Genomic DNA, 13,162 nt, shown 5'->3' on the forward strand with positions numbered 1-13,162 from the left:
CACTAGTAGACTTCAACAGCTTTCGGTACTCCTCTCAGGCCACTTTCTTCCTCCTCAATAACATCCTGGAACTCAACCCACCCACTCATCTTCTCCACCACGTGTTTTCCATAAATGACCTCCTCGCCATCCAAACTTCTGACAACACACTCAGCTCCCGGTTCAAAAAAGAATGGCACCGAATGCCTTCCCTTCACCTGATCCGCATTTCGTTTGGCGGCTCTGACTCTATGCAACGTAGCAACCCATCTCCCACCACTGACCTTCGCCATCAAATCTCCAATGTTGACGACTACACTCCCAGGTACATATGGCGCTGGTATCCATTCATTTTTAGAATTCAGCACTTCCAACCCGCCTGTCGAGTCTTGATGCAGTAAAGTCAGAATACCAGAGTCGGTGTGTGGTGTACAGATGAGCTCCTGTTGACGAGACGCAGGAACAGGCGGATAATGCAGGAGTCGGAGAGTGCTGAGGGAGTTTGTGAGGTAGTTTTCAAAGAAGGTAGATGGCTTTCCGAGACTGACCGCGAGAAGCGAAAGGAGTTTTGTTGAGAGGTTTTGGAGTTCTGTGTGAAGAGTTTCACATTTGGTGCGGAAGCTCTGAGAAGATGGGAATACGTTTGGTTCTGTGAGATTGAACTTAGGGTTAGGAGAGCTTGAAGATGGGAGTGTTGAAGGTGTGCCGAGCTCGAACCCTTCCTTGAGGTTATCGGAGCCCTGTTGAGGGGGGAAATAACTGGAAATTGTCAGCAATTATTAATCTAATTAGAATCGAGTTTATATACCCTCGATATGTATTTTTATTTCCCGGAACGAATGTTCTTTTAGCCAGTTTCATTTTCTCTTCGGTAGAAACTCCATTTGGTCCAAAGAATTCATCACAAATTCCAAACACATCCTCATGGGTATAAGTGAGAGGAAGATCAGTCAAATATGCAAAGCCGGTCGTGGAGAATACATGATCTAATTCAGCTGAGAGTCTCAATAGTTCTGCTTCGTCGCATGAGGCTTTAGACAATGAAGAGAGAGAAATGATAGGAAGGGATGAGAATGAAGTAGACATTGCTGCTGTTTGGGTGGTAGATTTGGGGAATTTTAGAAAAATACGGAAGAGTTACCGTCATGTATATATGCTACTTAGGTAACTCAGGTCAGAAGTGGCATAATTCACCAAGCATCTCATGTAAGATATTGTGGAGTGAAACTCTTTCGAAATAGACATCCTTAAAGACCCTTATACGCAATTGTGGGGAAGATCTACTAGATTCTTAGATTTCTTCCACGCCGTCGTCTCGGCAAAATCGCAACGGAGTCAAATTCAGTAGAGTCAAAAGCAAAACACAGAAACTATATTTCGGTATTCGATCCACAACATCCGAGAGCACTCCACTGTCGTGTGCACGATTGCCGAATATGACCAAAGTACCCTCTTAATGTTAGTGCGTTACTAGTCAGGAAAAGGGCAAAACTTCCCTAACGTGGGGTTAAAGTTGTTCCTAAAAGGTCTACTTCAGATTCGTTATGGACTGGGCTTCCCAAGTCCTTCGCGTTCAAAACAATTGTTCATGAATATATGATCGTTCTGCTTAAGTTAAGTGAAAGTTTCATGACTCGATGATGGATGATGCAAAGAACAAAAGGGGGGAAATTAGGGTTCTGCTCTAGCGTGGAACTTTCAGCCTAAGGCATCAAGTAGGTTTGGACCCACTTCTTCGAAACCTGTTTGCAATGATCTTCTGATTCCACGTTTGAATAACCTCAATGATGATACAAAATCGTTCGAAATGTCAAATTATTATAAAGGAGCGCTGAATGTCAGCACAGATTTGAAACTCCGTGCGCTTGTTTCAGCGACTGCTCGTGGTACCACCGTAAACCCAGTCTTCCGTCTCTGGCAGGTCATAACTACGGCTTTTTTCCCCACCGCCGAAGGATATGCTTCATATCTCAAAGTACCACAATCAAAAAAGGACGATATTCCAGACTGTGAAGTCTTTGGGGTGAAGAGAGTCTTATGTGGAGCTGAAAACCCGGAGGAGTGGCTGCAGAAAGAGATCCTGGTTGTTTTCTGCTTGGATGCGAAGTCTGATATACCGGAGCACTGGAATGGTCTTAAAGAAGATCTTGAGCCTTATATGCTTCAAATACCTCACTCTGACAATTCCAATGGACCACCCGGAAGGTTCGTGGCGGTTGTCATGGGTCGGAGAGTGAAGATGTTCGCATGGAAGACAGGAAAGACTCAATCAATAGAACAATTACACGATGAACCACTTGACATGTCGGCACCTGAAGATGCAAACAAGGTTGCAGACTGGCTGAACCACTTCAAAGACGAGACGTGGGACTATACCAAGTGGGAGCCGGCGAAGGATTCGGATTTCAAGGTATTTTCATTTCTTAAGTTGACGCTGTGAGCTGAAATGTGACTAGTATGAACCTCAACATGAGCCACGTCCTATGATAAACATCCCTTCATAGCTGTCGGCCCAGGATCTTATCTTGAACTCATGCCTCAAGTTTAGCGAAGGCCTCTTCCTTATCAGAGATTTGCAACTGCTCTCAGACCTGATGACCCTCATATCAATGAGCGAGCCGTCTCCAAGCTATACCATTATTTTCTGCGATGTGCAAAAGCATCGACAAAACGGCCAACGTATCGCTGCTTAATACTGTTCGTCCTGAGAGTTTAGGCAAGCAGTAGTTCCCGATCCTATTATTATTTTTCCACTCATATGTATGCGCTCTTAATGTATTTATGACTTTACGGTAGATGAAAGTTTCTGTTCAAATTTAAATGATTTCAATCGGCTTTTGACTCTCAGGCTGTGTAGAGGTTTGATTTCTAGCAATTCGATCATTCTGGGATCGCCATGCTGGTCTGAACGAGTTTCGCTCTCAGCAAATGCTCCCAACAATCAACAAGTACTGAACAAATGTAGATCCTATGCACTATGGATCGAGCTTCACCAAAAAGAAATACCACGAACTGACTGAGCTGACAACCTCATAGTACCCCACTGGTTTTCAAGCACCTCTTACAGCACTTTCAACGATGACACAATCGCCAAGATCATTAACATCACATGCGGCCCTGCCCACCAAGTCCCCCAATGCCGCCCCTTTCCATTTTCTGAGTTCTCTTTTCTCGTATAACCCAACAAATAAAGCACGCGCGCTACACACCATGATGCTCCCAAAATAGCGCTCAATTTCGGGTACTGTAGCCCAGCAATCAGCAGCACACAGACGAAACTGGTATGGTTTTCGGTGAAGTTGGAATGTGCTTTTTGTGCACAGTTGAAACGATGTTTGGCGGGAGATGCAGCCGCTTCGGCGGGAGTGGCGTATGCAATGGGGTATAAGACGCCTGCTTTGGTTCGAAGGTTTCTTGTGAGGGTGGTATGGTAGCTGGGGATGAATGTTGAGAGGGCTGTGACTAGGAGGACATATCTGGACAGCGTTTAGTGAGAAATCATTTATTCGCGGCAAGGCATAGAAGCTAAAGCGACGGTTTCCAAAAGGCCCACCCACCTATAGTCAGTCGAGATTGTGAGAGTCGCCATTGTTGCTTGGGAGATGGTATACTTGAGAAAAAGGCGGGAACTTTGTGAAATTTTGTGGGGAAGATCGACTCGAGGGAAAAGCAGTAGATTGGTGGAGTATCGTGGGGACTGTTCTTTTAACGGCGCACCTGCATGAGATATTAGAGCGGAATCTCGGAGTCTTAAACACTGTCAGCCTGCATGTTGAGCCTTTAACCACCACAGCTTCAACCAACATCTTGACGTACAACCAACTGCAGAACAACCCAACCAACCACAATGTCAGGAAATGCTAGTATCACCAACGTTGGCCAACCTTCAGGAAGTCAGCAAACATTAAATGAAAAGATACAATGAGCTCGTTTCTTCAGTTTAGATTTTACCTGCCATTGGAAATCAGCCCAGGTCCACGATCAAAAGAATCATGTCCACCATCTCACCAACTCAGCTCTTAGCCGAGCTCCAGGCTTTGGCATCAAACCCACCAAATGATCTGGACGAAACACTCCAAACAAAACTCGCTGTTGCTGCCAGAGCTGCATTTTTAGCATTGGAGAAGCCAGAAGATGTCGTTGCACGAGTTTTACTTTCTCAGGTTTGAAGCACCTCTAAATTACAGATGAGAATGTACTAATTCGAGTCAAGTCGGTGGAAGGTATTACGATCAGAATTGCAATTGACCTGAAGCTCTTCTCCATTCTCAAAGACGGGGAAAAGTCTCTCACTGAACTCGCGGAGGTGACCAAGGCTACACCCGAGCTTCTAGGTGCGTATCATGAACTCGCGAAACCATAATCCCACGAAGCATTATCTCTAACATACATTTACAGGCCGTATCCTCCGCAGTCTCGCCGCCAACGGCGCAATCAAAGAAACCAGCAACGACAAATACGCCCTATCCCCAACCTTCTCCCTCTTCGCCAACCCAACATTCGCAGCCGGTCTGGCCGACTGCGCCGACTTCCTCAACCCCGCCTACCTCGCCCTCCCCTCCTTTCTCAAATCTACATCCTACGTCTCCCCCAACGACCCCGCCAACACCGCACTCCAAAGCGCCTTCGACGCCAAAGGCAAAGACCTCATCGGGATCCTCATGGAACGACCGGAGTCCGCGCGCGGCTTCGGGACGTTGATGAGTACATGGGGCGAAGGCAATTCGTTGATTCAGGATCTGTATCCGGTGGGGGAGTTGGGGGAGGGGTTTGATGGTGAGAGTGTGATGTGGGTGGATGTTGGGGGTGGGTATGGGCAGAAGAGTGTTGCGTTGAAGAAAGCGGTTCCGGGGTTGCCTGGGCGGTTTGTGGTGCAGGATTTGCCGGGCACGGTGAAGAATTCTCCTGAGTGTGAGGGTGTTGAGTTTTTGGGGCATGATTTCTTTACGGAGCAGCCGATTAAAGGTATGTACTTCAGCGCTATCTTTTTTTCCCTTGCCTTTTCTTTGTTATCCTCAATCCTTACCTTCTTCTAGGTGCACGAGCATACTACATTCGTCAATGTCTTCACAACTGGCCCGCAGAGAAGTGCTTGACTATCCTCAGTCAACTCCGAAAAGCAATGAAGCCAGGCTATTCCAAGCTATTCGTTCACGAGTTGATTGTCCCAGCTCGAGGTGCTTCAACCTGGGTTGTGACTCAAGATTTCAACATGATGACACTGTGCGCCACGTTAGAGAGGACAGAGGCACAATGGACCTATATCCTAGCTGAGGCTGGTCTTAAAGTGGTGGCGGTATATGCAGCTCCAGATGGGATTTCTGAGGGAGTGATTGAGGCGGAAGTTCTGTGATGCTCTGCTTTCCATGTCAATAGCGTCCAATTTCCATATTTACAAAGTTCTTGCTCAACAGGCTTATTACTGTTTCATGCTGAGGGGTATCTAGTAATGAGTACCGCTCAACCCAATAGTTGGGGATCCCACCCGTGTCCCCTCTGTAAAATCGTCCACTTCTGTCTACCGACCTCACAACACCACGGGTCCGCTAGATTTTCATTGTCCCCACATTCTAGGCATAATGCAAACTCTACCTCGGGTACCTCTTCGTGCTCACTCTCTTCCGGAAAATCATCCTCATCTTTAGATTCATCATTAGAACCCAACATATCTCTAGCTTGTTGTTCTCTAAGCACATAATTAGTCAAGCCTTAAAAAAGCGTAGAAATATGCCTGTACCTTGAATCCATCATCCTATACCATTTACAACACCCATCTCCTTCTTCAGGATCCCCATCACATTCCGGGCGAACCTTTAGTTTCCGAATGGACTCAGCATACCTGATCTCCTGACGAGCCTCGTATTTACTGTAAGTCGCGCATTTAGCCGAGTTTTTCATATGAAAGTGGTTAAGAAATTTGGATAGGGAAGACGAACTCTGCTTCCCTCATACTGTTGTATTTGCAACATCCATCTCCTTCGTCCGGATCTTCTCCACAATCATCACAGACCTTTCGTTTTCGTTTCTTGGTGGGCCTGGTGGTATTAGAGGAAATTTCTTGAAGTGGTGCTGCTGTCCAAAAGGCATTTCCGAGTATAATGTTGGTGCTGGTTGAGCTGAGCCTTGAGACGGGTATATCTCATCGTACAGTTTTTGGAAACTTAATGCTTCTTCAAGATCTGGTTGAGGCTCATGCGATAAGCCTGAATGTAGATTGAATTTCGCAGCATTTCGTTGCTGCCGCTTATTCTCTGAGAATAACTCCATCTCTTTGCTCCGACCAACCTGTGGCGAATCAACACCTTCCTCAGCACGTAGTTCTTTCAAAGGCGATTCCTTCGGCTTCTCCAATGCATATCCCGCATTTGGCAACACCTTGCGAGAAATATGATACTAGACTTCAGGAAATACTCTACACATATTCACGACGATACACCTCAAAGCTTCTACAGAAGCCAGATTGATTGCGCGTTCAAGAGTTGCGTCTAGCGCCGAAACACCATATTTGTGAGCTCTTTTGATAGGGGATGGGGTAGGTGAAAGGGTCAGGTCGATGATGCTTCCAGCCGGACGCATTGGAATTCGCTGCTGCTGGTCAGTTTGGTTTTCGGATCTTCGAGGGGGGAGACTTACTGGCATAGTCAAATATGTTCCAAAGATCCAAATTTCAAGATCCAGTGATTTGTGATTTGAGTAGGGACGACTAAAATGTGAGTAAAGCTCGCTCATATAAAAGTATCGCGTGACGCGACCCGACGCGTCGGGTTTTAGTCCGTGCAGAAAAAGGGGGACTTCTTGGTTTAAGCGAGATGAAATTGCCAACTGATCAATCCGTCTTAACTGCGCAGAATAGTAGTGATATATATTTTCACTGTTGGATAATCTTATTGATGAAATAAACGAGTGTACTACTACTATTCATATTTCAGATTTTAAGTTGTTATAAAAATTGATAAAGATCTTAAGCTTCGTGAGTATCGATCAACTTGATAAGTTTATTGAAATATACTTTTATTTCTTGGCACGAGAGGGAAGTTGTGTAATCTAGTAGTGCTTACACATAGGGAAGTGACAGTAGCTGCAAAATCAACATCCAGTATGCTGAAGTAACTCCGAGAACAAACGCCATTGGAACATCACTAGTCTGCCTTTTCACTCGAACCTACAATACCAAAGATCACTCACTCACTACAAACTCAAGACACAGCTGAATATTAAATATCAAGAGATACAATTCATCTATACATCTATATACAAGAAAATAGATTAGGTACCAAGACCAATCAGATTCATCTCCATCCCAAGAGCTCCACACAACAAAAAAATATATACATATGAACATAACTTCACGTCTCGTTTCAGGTGTAGGAGTGATCTAGCAGTCCTCGTCGTCCTCCTCGACTGGGGCGGCGGTAGCGACTGGCGCAGCGGCAGTGGTGGCAGGTCTGGTCAGGGTCTGGAGGGTAGTTGGGACAGCGACGGCGGAGGTGGCTGCTGGGACCTCGGTGACTGGCGCAGCGACCGAAGTAGCTGGGGAAGCAACAGCTGAAGTAGCTGGGGCGGCAGATGAAGAGGCAACGGCGGAAGATGCAGCAGGAGGAGCGGCACCACCGGCGCCGATAGTGAAATCAACGCAAGACTCGTAGGTCTGGTCGATGGATCTGGCATCCCAGTAATGTTGGAGAACACACGCACCAGCGGTGCCGCAGGTGGACTCGAGACCGGCTGGGACGGTGATGGAGAAAGCGGTGTCGTTTGCGGAGGTAGGACGGGCGTTGTCTGCGAAGTTAGAGTAGACGACGAGCATGTCACCAATGATAGAGTTGGTGGCTGTCTCGACGATAGAGACGTTGGCGGTTCCGGTGTGGGGAGCGCGAACGTCGAATTTGAAGTCAACTACTTGGCCGGCGGTCCAGGATTGGATGTTGGCGGCGGCGTTATCTTCGAATTTGTAGCCCTTGCATTGCCAGATGTTGCATGCTGCCTCGTCGTAGTCGGATTGGGAAGAGGCGACTTGGAGCTCTCCCTGGATGTTACCGAAGCTGTCAGAAGCTTGGTTGTTGAAGACTTGTTGTCCGCATGCGGCGGCCATGGCAGGTCCAGCAACACGGGGTGTTGGGGAGGAGATGGCACCGTGAGCAGTGACGCTGGTGATCAAGCCGCTGGCGGCAGCGAGGATGAAAGATGAGTATTGCATTTTGAGTAAAGTTGATATTTTCTTGCTGAGAAGCTTTGGGAAATGACCTGCAAAGAGGGAATGAATGTGGTTTGGTTGGTGAAAAGAATGTGATAGTCAAAAGACTGAAATGAATGTATTGCTCAGCAATGAAAGACTTAGACTGCAAAAGATGATGAGGATGAGAAGGAAAAGGCTTCCAGGAGGGATGAAAAGACTTTATACCAAGTACATACTCATTTACAAATGTCCCTAGATCCCCGCCATATCGGCGTCGCTCCAGCCATGAGATGAAAAACAAAAGTCAGGAGTTCGGGGGATACCAAGGCGAGGAGGAAATTCCCCGAGTGGAAGGAATTGAACGTCCACAAAGAATCATCTCAGTGCACAAGCCACAGAAAGATGCATAATTATGCCCAAAACTCGTCATAAGCAAGATCTAGAGCGGCAGAGCCTCAATTCTGGTGTCGAATTGATTCGGTTTGGTGAACTGTGCGTGGTATTCGGTCGCTTGCCGACGAAAGCGGCTACTGTCCGTTATTGTGCACCCCGCGGCGCCACGTTTTTGTCGCAAACATATGAAGTCTTATTTCAATCGTTCCACTCGTTGGCCCAGCTAATTATTCCATGCCTCCTTGGCACTATATTTGTTGCGAGTTGATTGCGAGAAAAATGAAGCCGGGGTGGGTCGCGCTTAAGAGGAGCTCCATTTTTGTTTCAGAGTGTTTTGGAAACGAAAAGGGATGAAAGCGGATCCACGCCAATGACAAGGCGATACGCCGTTTGCCCTAGCTCCGATCTCTTAAGATTTCCCATATCATGCCTGGATTCCATGGTCCTTCAGATGTTTCGTCCCGGAAGTATGGTTCGACCGATTTCATGGCTTCGACCGTTACACCAAACGAAGGTGTTAGTCGCATGAACAGTACTTGACCAGTTGATGTCTTATTCCAGAATTGTATTGCATCGAGACCCTTCGCAACACCTCGCATCAACCGTACCTGTCTAACTTCGACCATTTCCACCTCGCAAAATGTCGTGTAGCAGACTCTCAAGCCAGAGCCATCATGTTTACAGCTTTACACCACATTTCAAGATACGACATACAATTACTCCGGGCGCTTCTCGCTCTTCACTTTCCCCTCCTCATTACTCCCATACCTCTGCAAATTCATCTCCTCAATCCTTCGTGATCTCACTCTCTGCAATGACCTCGGAAGTTCTTCACAATTAGCCAGTCTCTGTTTCTCGAGCTTCTCCTCGTCCGTTTCCTGTTTCTTCCCATCGCTAGCACTAATTCTACGTGAAAACGTTGGTCTTTTCCTTAGTTGAGGAGGAGAAGTTTGTTGAGTCGCTGGCTCTGGCATGATGTCCAATGCTTCGTCCTTATCCGTGTCTGCGTCGTTCTCAGCGGCTTCGCCCGTCCGCGAAGCATTACCTGTGTGATGCTGCCATGTTTGCTCGGTTTTGTCCATGCGCTCGATGTATTCTCGATATGTTGGTCTTGTGAGCATTCCATTGCGGAATTCGTTCGCGCCAACCAAAAGTTTAGCCAGGTCGATTAATTCTTCTAAGAATTCGATTACTTCAATTTGTCCAGCACTTGCCGCGTTCCATGATAGAAACTTTTGACGGATGACACGCTTGACCATCGATACTTCCATGGCGGACTGTAAGATGTCTTCCCCGTTTTGCGTTACTTCGGCTTGCTTTCCGAGCACTACCTCTCTCACGCGATTAACCATTCGAAGATGAGAAAGCCGAGGAGAGGGTAAGAATTGAGGAAGGGGCAGCTTAGTTGTAAGTGCCTCATGTACTGCAAAAAGAACGATCGTAATAGCTCCTGCTACATTGCGTCGATATGCATATACTTGGGCATTGAGCTCCTCCAAAACTCCTGATCCGTATTCATATCGTAAATGAATCATGTTATCCATTCTATCCACAATCGCATGTAGGACATACGATATCTCTGCGTAGACGAGAGCGAGACCTTTGAATGAACCCTTTAAGCGAGGCTCATTTGCGCAGAAAGGTAGGAAAGTGTCGGCAGCAGCAAGAGCACCTTGAGCTTTTGCCTTTGCCTGATCGAATCTTTCTGTCACAGCTGTTGAGTGAACGTCGACATTATTTACTGTCTCAACACCATACGCCAGACAAGCCTCCATCTCAATGATCTGAGTAATGGATGCCGCCAACGACTCAACCAGTCTATCCCGAGCCTTCACGGGAACGAAAGTGAATTGAACTATCAAAGCTACAACTCCACCGATAAGAAATGCAATGAACCGCTTCAAGTAGTTTTCTGTGGCCGTACCAGGGACAGTCCTAGAAGTGGTAGCGAGGCAGACAATACACATGGAAATGATTGATACCATACCCGCTTTGACGTACTGACTTCCAAGTTGTACATATGCGGAGGGGATGATGCCAACGACTAAAAGAATCACAAGAACGACGTGGTTCCCACTGCCAGCCTGGTAAGCTGCGTATCCCCAGAGACAACCTAGCGAGGTGCCAAAAGCTCTCAAGAGAAACGTCCATACCGACGTCCCTATAGCTACTTCTGTTATAAGTACCAATTGCAATGCTGCCCATAGCCCACGGTTCAAAGAATACCATGTATTCCAGCTTGCAACAAAGGCTGGCCAAGTGACCAGATAAACGGCAACTGCGAGCTTGATAGCGTATATCACATCGTCACTATCATGCAGATACTCGACAATGTCTGCTAAACCGTTACGAGCCCGGGAGATGAAGCTCTTTGGTTGTTTTGGTTTTGGGGCAGTCTTTTGTAACTTGCGGTCAGGTTTGGGACCACCATTTCTAGAATCCTCGGAGACTTCTAGAGGAGTGGTTGATTCTAGATCAGTCCTCCTCAGGAGTCCATCATCACTTCTCGTGAAGGACGAGCCGTCTTCATCATCAGAATTGACTTTACCAGTTCGAACCTCTTTTCGGGCGTTATCAGGCAGCGCGAGCATGTCTTCCTCTCCTCCAGAAGCAAGCCATTTTCGCCAGTTGATTTGTGGCGCATACAGACGCCGCCATTTGTGTCTGGCCTGACGCCTTTCTAGGACAATTCGGGAGTGCCGCAGCATCTCTAACGTATGTAGACCAGATTGTCTCAAATTTAACAGAAACAACGAGATGAGGAAAGTTTCCATTCTGGGCATGACATCGACTTGTAGGTGCTCTAAATCACGTATTGATGCAGCACCCTGAAGTGCTTCTGCAGAATTTTTGTCAAACTCTGTGAGTGCATCGGTCAATACATCAATCCTTATATCTATCTCCTGAAGCTGTATGCCAGCCGGTGTAGGAGCCCCAAGAGGCAGCTTGGGAACATCGTAGCTATAAGCTAAACACGATGTGATGACGCCAACACTTGCATCGATGGTCTTTTGTAGCTCTCTTAAGGGGTCCGCGATACGACCGACCAGATATCGAAGGAGCTCGACGTCGCCAAATTCAATTTCCTTTTTAGGTTTGATGAGCTCGAGATTCTCTTTACCTTGCTGAAGTGTGGACTTCCTCTTCAGGCCTTTATGATGCTTCTTCCCATTTTCGTCATGGTTCTTTTCTGACTTTCTGCCGCCATTAACATCAATGGGTGAACGGCGCCTATCCTTTGAATGTTCGTTATCAGTTGCCTCCTCATCGGTGGAATGTTTAGACGATGAGTTTTCGCTTTCTACGTCCGCAGCCTTAGCAGCCTCTGTGATGTCCGATTCAATTTTGTCATTCTCATCGCCCATCAAGGCGTATTTACTCTCACATGCGCCAATGAGTGCAATAGTGTTTGCTACGAGCTTAGTCATTGCTGTGACACTTATAGGCTTCAAGAGCTCTGGTGGGAGTACAGCATAAGCCAATTCAAAATTGCACTCTTGCTGAGCTGCTTTGCAACCCCCAAGCTTGGCCCGAAGTTTCGCTTTTCGATCCGTAAGCGATTTGAGTGTGACTTTCTTCGAAGAACCATCATTACTCTTCGTCCCAACCTTTGAATAACCAAATATACGAAGGACCTTTCTGAAAACAGGTTCATGAATAACGGTTTTTGCAGGCTCTGACTTTTCTTTGGTATCAACAGAGTTTTCGGAATCTTCTTGAGAGGGAGATTCGTCTTCAACTTTCTGTGTATCGTCGATGACGCTTACAAAGTAAGTACCAGCGTCTCGCAAGGTATCAACCGTTTCTTTGAGGGTTTCAATGGTTGTGGTCCCTAGAAAACTACTAGAAAACTCGGGAAAAACCAAGATGTTCACCAGGATCAAAAGTGCTACTGCACTCAAAATTGGGTACAGAATGACAGTTGCAGAAGCCGTGGTTACACCTCGAGATGTGCCAGTCAAACTGACTACAGAAACGATAATTTCCAATACCGTAAGAATGAAAAGACGTGGTGTACTCGAACGTACGAAACCATGAAAAATCAGAGCAAATCCTAGAAAAACTCCACGAATTGTATATGCCGCCGGAGCGTTTTCTTGTAGAATAAGACTAGAAAGGTATACACCTAACAATGACCATCCGAGCCCAATGAGAGTACCACATGTTGCAAGCACCAGAGCTTCAAACATCATTCCAAATCGTCGTCCAGGGTGTCCGAATACGGTTGTGATTGGAAGCAGGTAGGTCGCTGGACCATATACTCTAACCACAGCTGGAACCAAAGCAATGATCACAGCTATGGTCGTTGCCAAAGTGTTTTTCACCATCCTCTGCCAGAGGTGGTTGGTATGAAGATTCGCCCATATTGCCTTTGCACGCTTCTGCATCCATTCTTCTGTTTTCTCCCAGCTCTTGTCGACTTTCCCCATTTTTGACACCTATGCTGTATCCCAAGCTGGTCCGGATTTCCTACTCCAATGTGCCTGGTAATGTCGCAGAAGCGTCGTCATCGTTTCGGGACGCGAGGAACTTCAATAGGTAGACGTTGAAGGGTTCGATGATTTACATAACATGTGTTATTATCAATTGGTTCCTATTATAGGGGCGCCATTT

The 13,162-nt window shown here is 46.7% G+C and overlaps 7 protein-coding genes across 7 annotated transcripts; 2 read left to right on the forward strand and 5 right to left on the reverse strand.

Annotated features, from left to right (window-relative positions):
- Positions 1 to 2: 2 nt before the first annotated feature.
- On the reverse strand, positions 3 to 1,065 carry GLAREA_12680 (Clavaminate synthase-like protein; the record flags this gene model as incomplete). Its single annotated transcript, XM_008083461.1, has 2 exons — positions 3 to 738; positions 788 to 1,065. 2 exons carry the CDS (start codon positions 1,063 to 1,065, stop codon positions 3 to 5), a joined length of 1,014 nt encoding a protein of 337 aa, XP_008081652.1.
- A 721-nt stretch (positions 1,066 to 1,786) lies between these two features.
- On the forward strand, positions 1,787 to 2,483 carry GLAREA_12681 (uncharacterized protein; the record flags this gene model as incomplete). The annotated part of the gene is made up of 2 exons (XM_008083462.1): positions 1,787 to 2,389; positions 2,436 to 2,483. 2 exons carry the CDS (start codon positions 1,787 to 1,789, stop codon positions 2,481 to 2,483), a joined length of 651 nt encoding a protein of 216 aa, XP_008081653.1.
- Positions 2,484 to 3,029: 546 nt separating this feature from the next.
- GLAREA_12682 (uncharacterized protein) lies at positions 3,030 to 3,191 on the reverse strand (the record flags this gene model as incomplete). Its single annotated transcript, XM_008083463.1, has 1 exon — positions 3,030 to 3,191. The coding sequence occupies one exon, from the start codon at positions 3,189 to 3,191 to the stop codon at positions 3,030 to 3,032; it is 162 nt and encodes a 53-aa protein (XP_008081654.1).
- Positions 3,192 to 3,971: 780 nt separating this feature from the next.
- Positions 3,972 to 5,332, forward strand: GLAREA_12683 (S-adenosyl-L-methionine-dependent methyltransferase; the record flags this gene model as incomplete). The annotated part of the gene is made up of 4 exons (XM_008083464.1): positions 3,972 to 4,142; positions 4,193 to 4,313; positions 4,378 to 4,944; positions 5,016 to 5,332. 4 exons carry the CDS (start codon positions 3,972 to 3,974, stop codon positions 5,330 to 5,332), a joined length of 1,176 nt encoding a protein of 391 aa, XP_008081655.1.
- Positions 5,333 to 5,925: 593 nt separating this feature from the next.
- Positions 5,926 to 6,618, reverse strand: GLAREA_12684 (uncharacterized protein; the record flags this gene model as incomplete). Its single annotated transcript, XM_008083465.1, has 3 exons — positions 5,926 to 6,354; positions 6,406 to 6,564; positions 6,613 to 6,618. The coding sequence occupies 3 exons, from the start codon at positions 6,616 to 6,618 to the stop codon at positions 5,926 to 5,928; spliced, it is 594 nt and encodes a 197-aa protein (XP_008081656.1).
- A 736-nt stretch (positions 6,619 to 7,354) lies between these two features.
- On the reverse strand, positions 7,355 to 8,176 carry GLAREA_12685 (uncharacterized protein; the record flags this gene model as incomplete). Its single annotated transcript, XM_008083466.1, has 1 exon — positions 7,355 to 8,176. One exon carries the CDS (start codon positions 8,174 to 8,176, stop codon positions 7,355 to 7,357), a length of 822 nt encoding a protein of 273 aa, XP_008081657.1.
- Positions 8,177 to 9,264: 1,088 nt separating this feature from the next.
- GLAREA_12686 (uncharacterized protein) lies at positions 9,265 to 12,978 on the reverse strand (the record flags this gene model as incomplete). Its single annotated transcript, XM_008083467.1, has 1 exon — positions 9,265 to 12,978. One exon carries the CDS (start codon positions 12,976 to 12,978, stop codon positions 9,265 to 9,267), a length of 3,714 nt encoding a protein of 1,237 aa, XP_008081658.1.
- Between the last annotated feature and the right edge of the window lie 184 nt (positions 12,979 to 13,162).

Source organism: Glarea lozoyensis, assembly GCF_000409485.1.
Source record: "Glarea lozoyensis ATCC 20868 chromosome Unknown GLAREA19, whole genome shotgun sequence".
NCBI classification, from domain to species: Eukaryota; Fungi; Ascomycota; class Leotiomycetes; order Helotiales; family Helotiaceae; genus Glarea; species Glarea lozoyensis.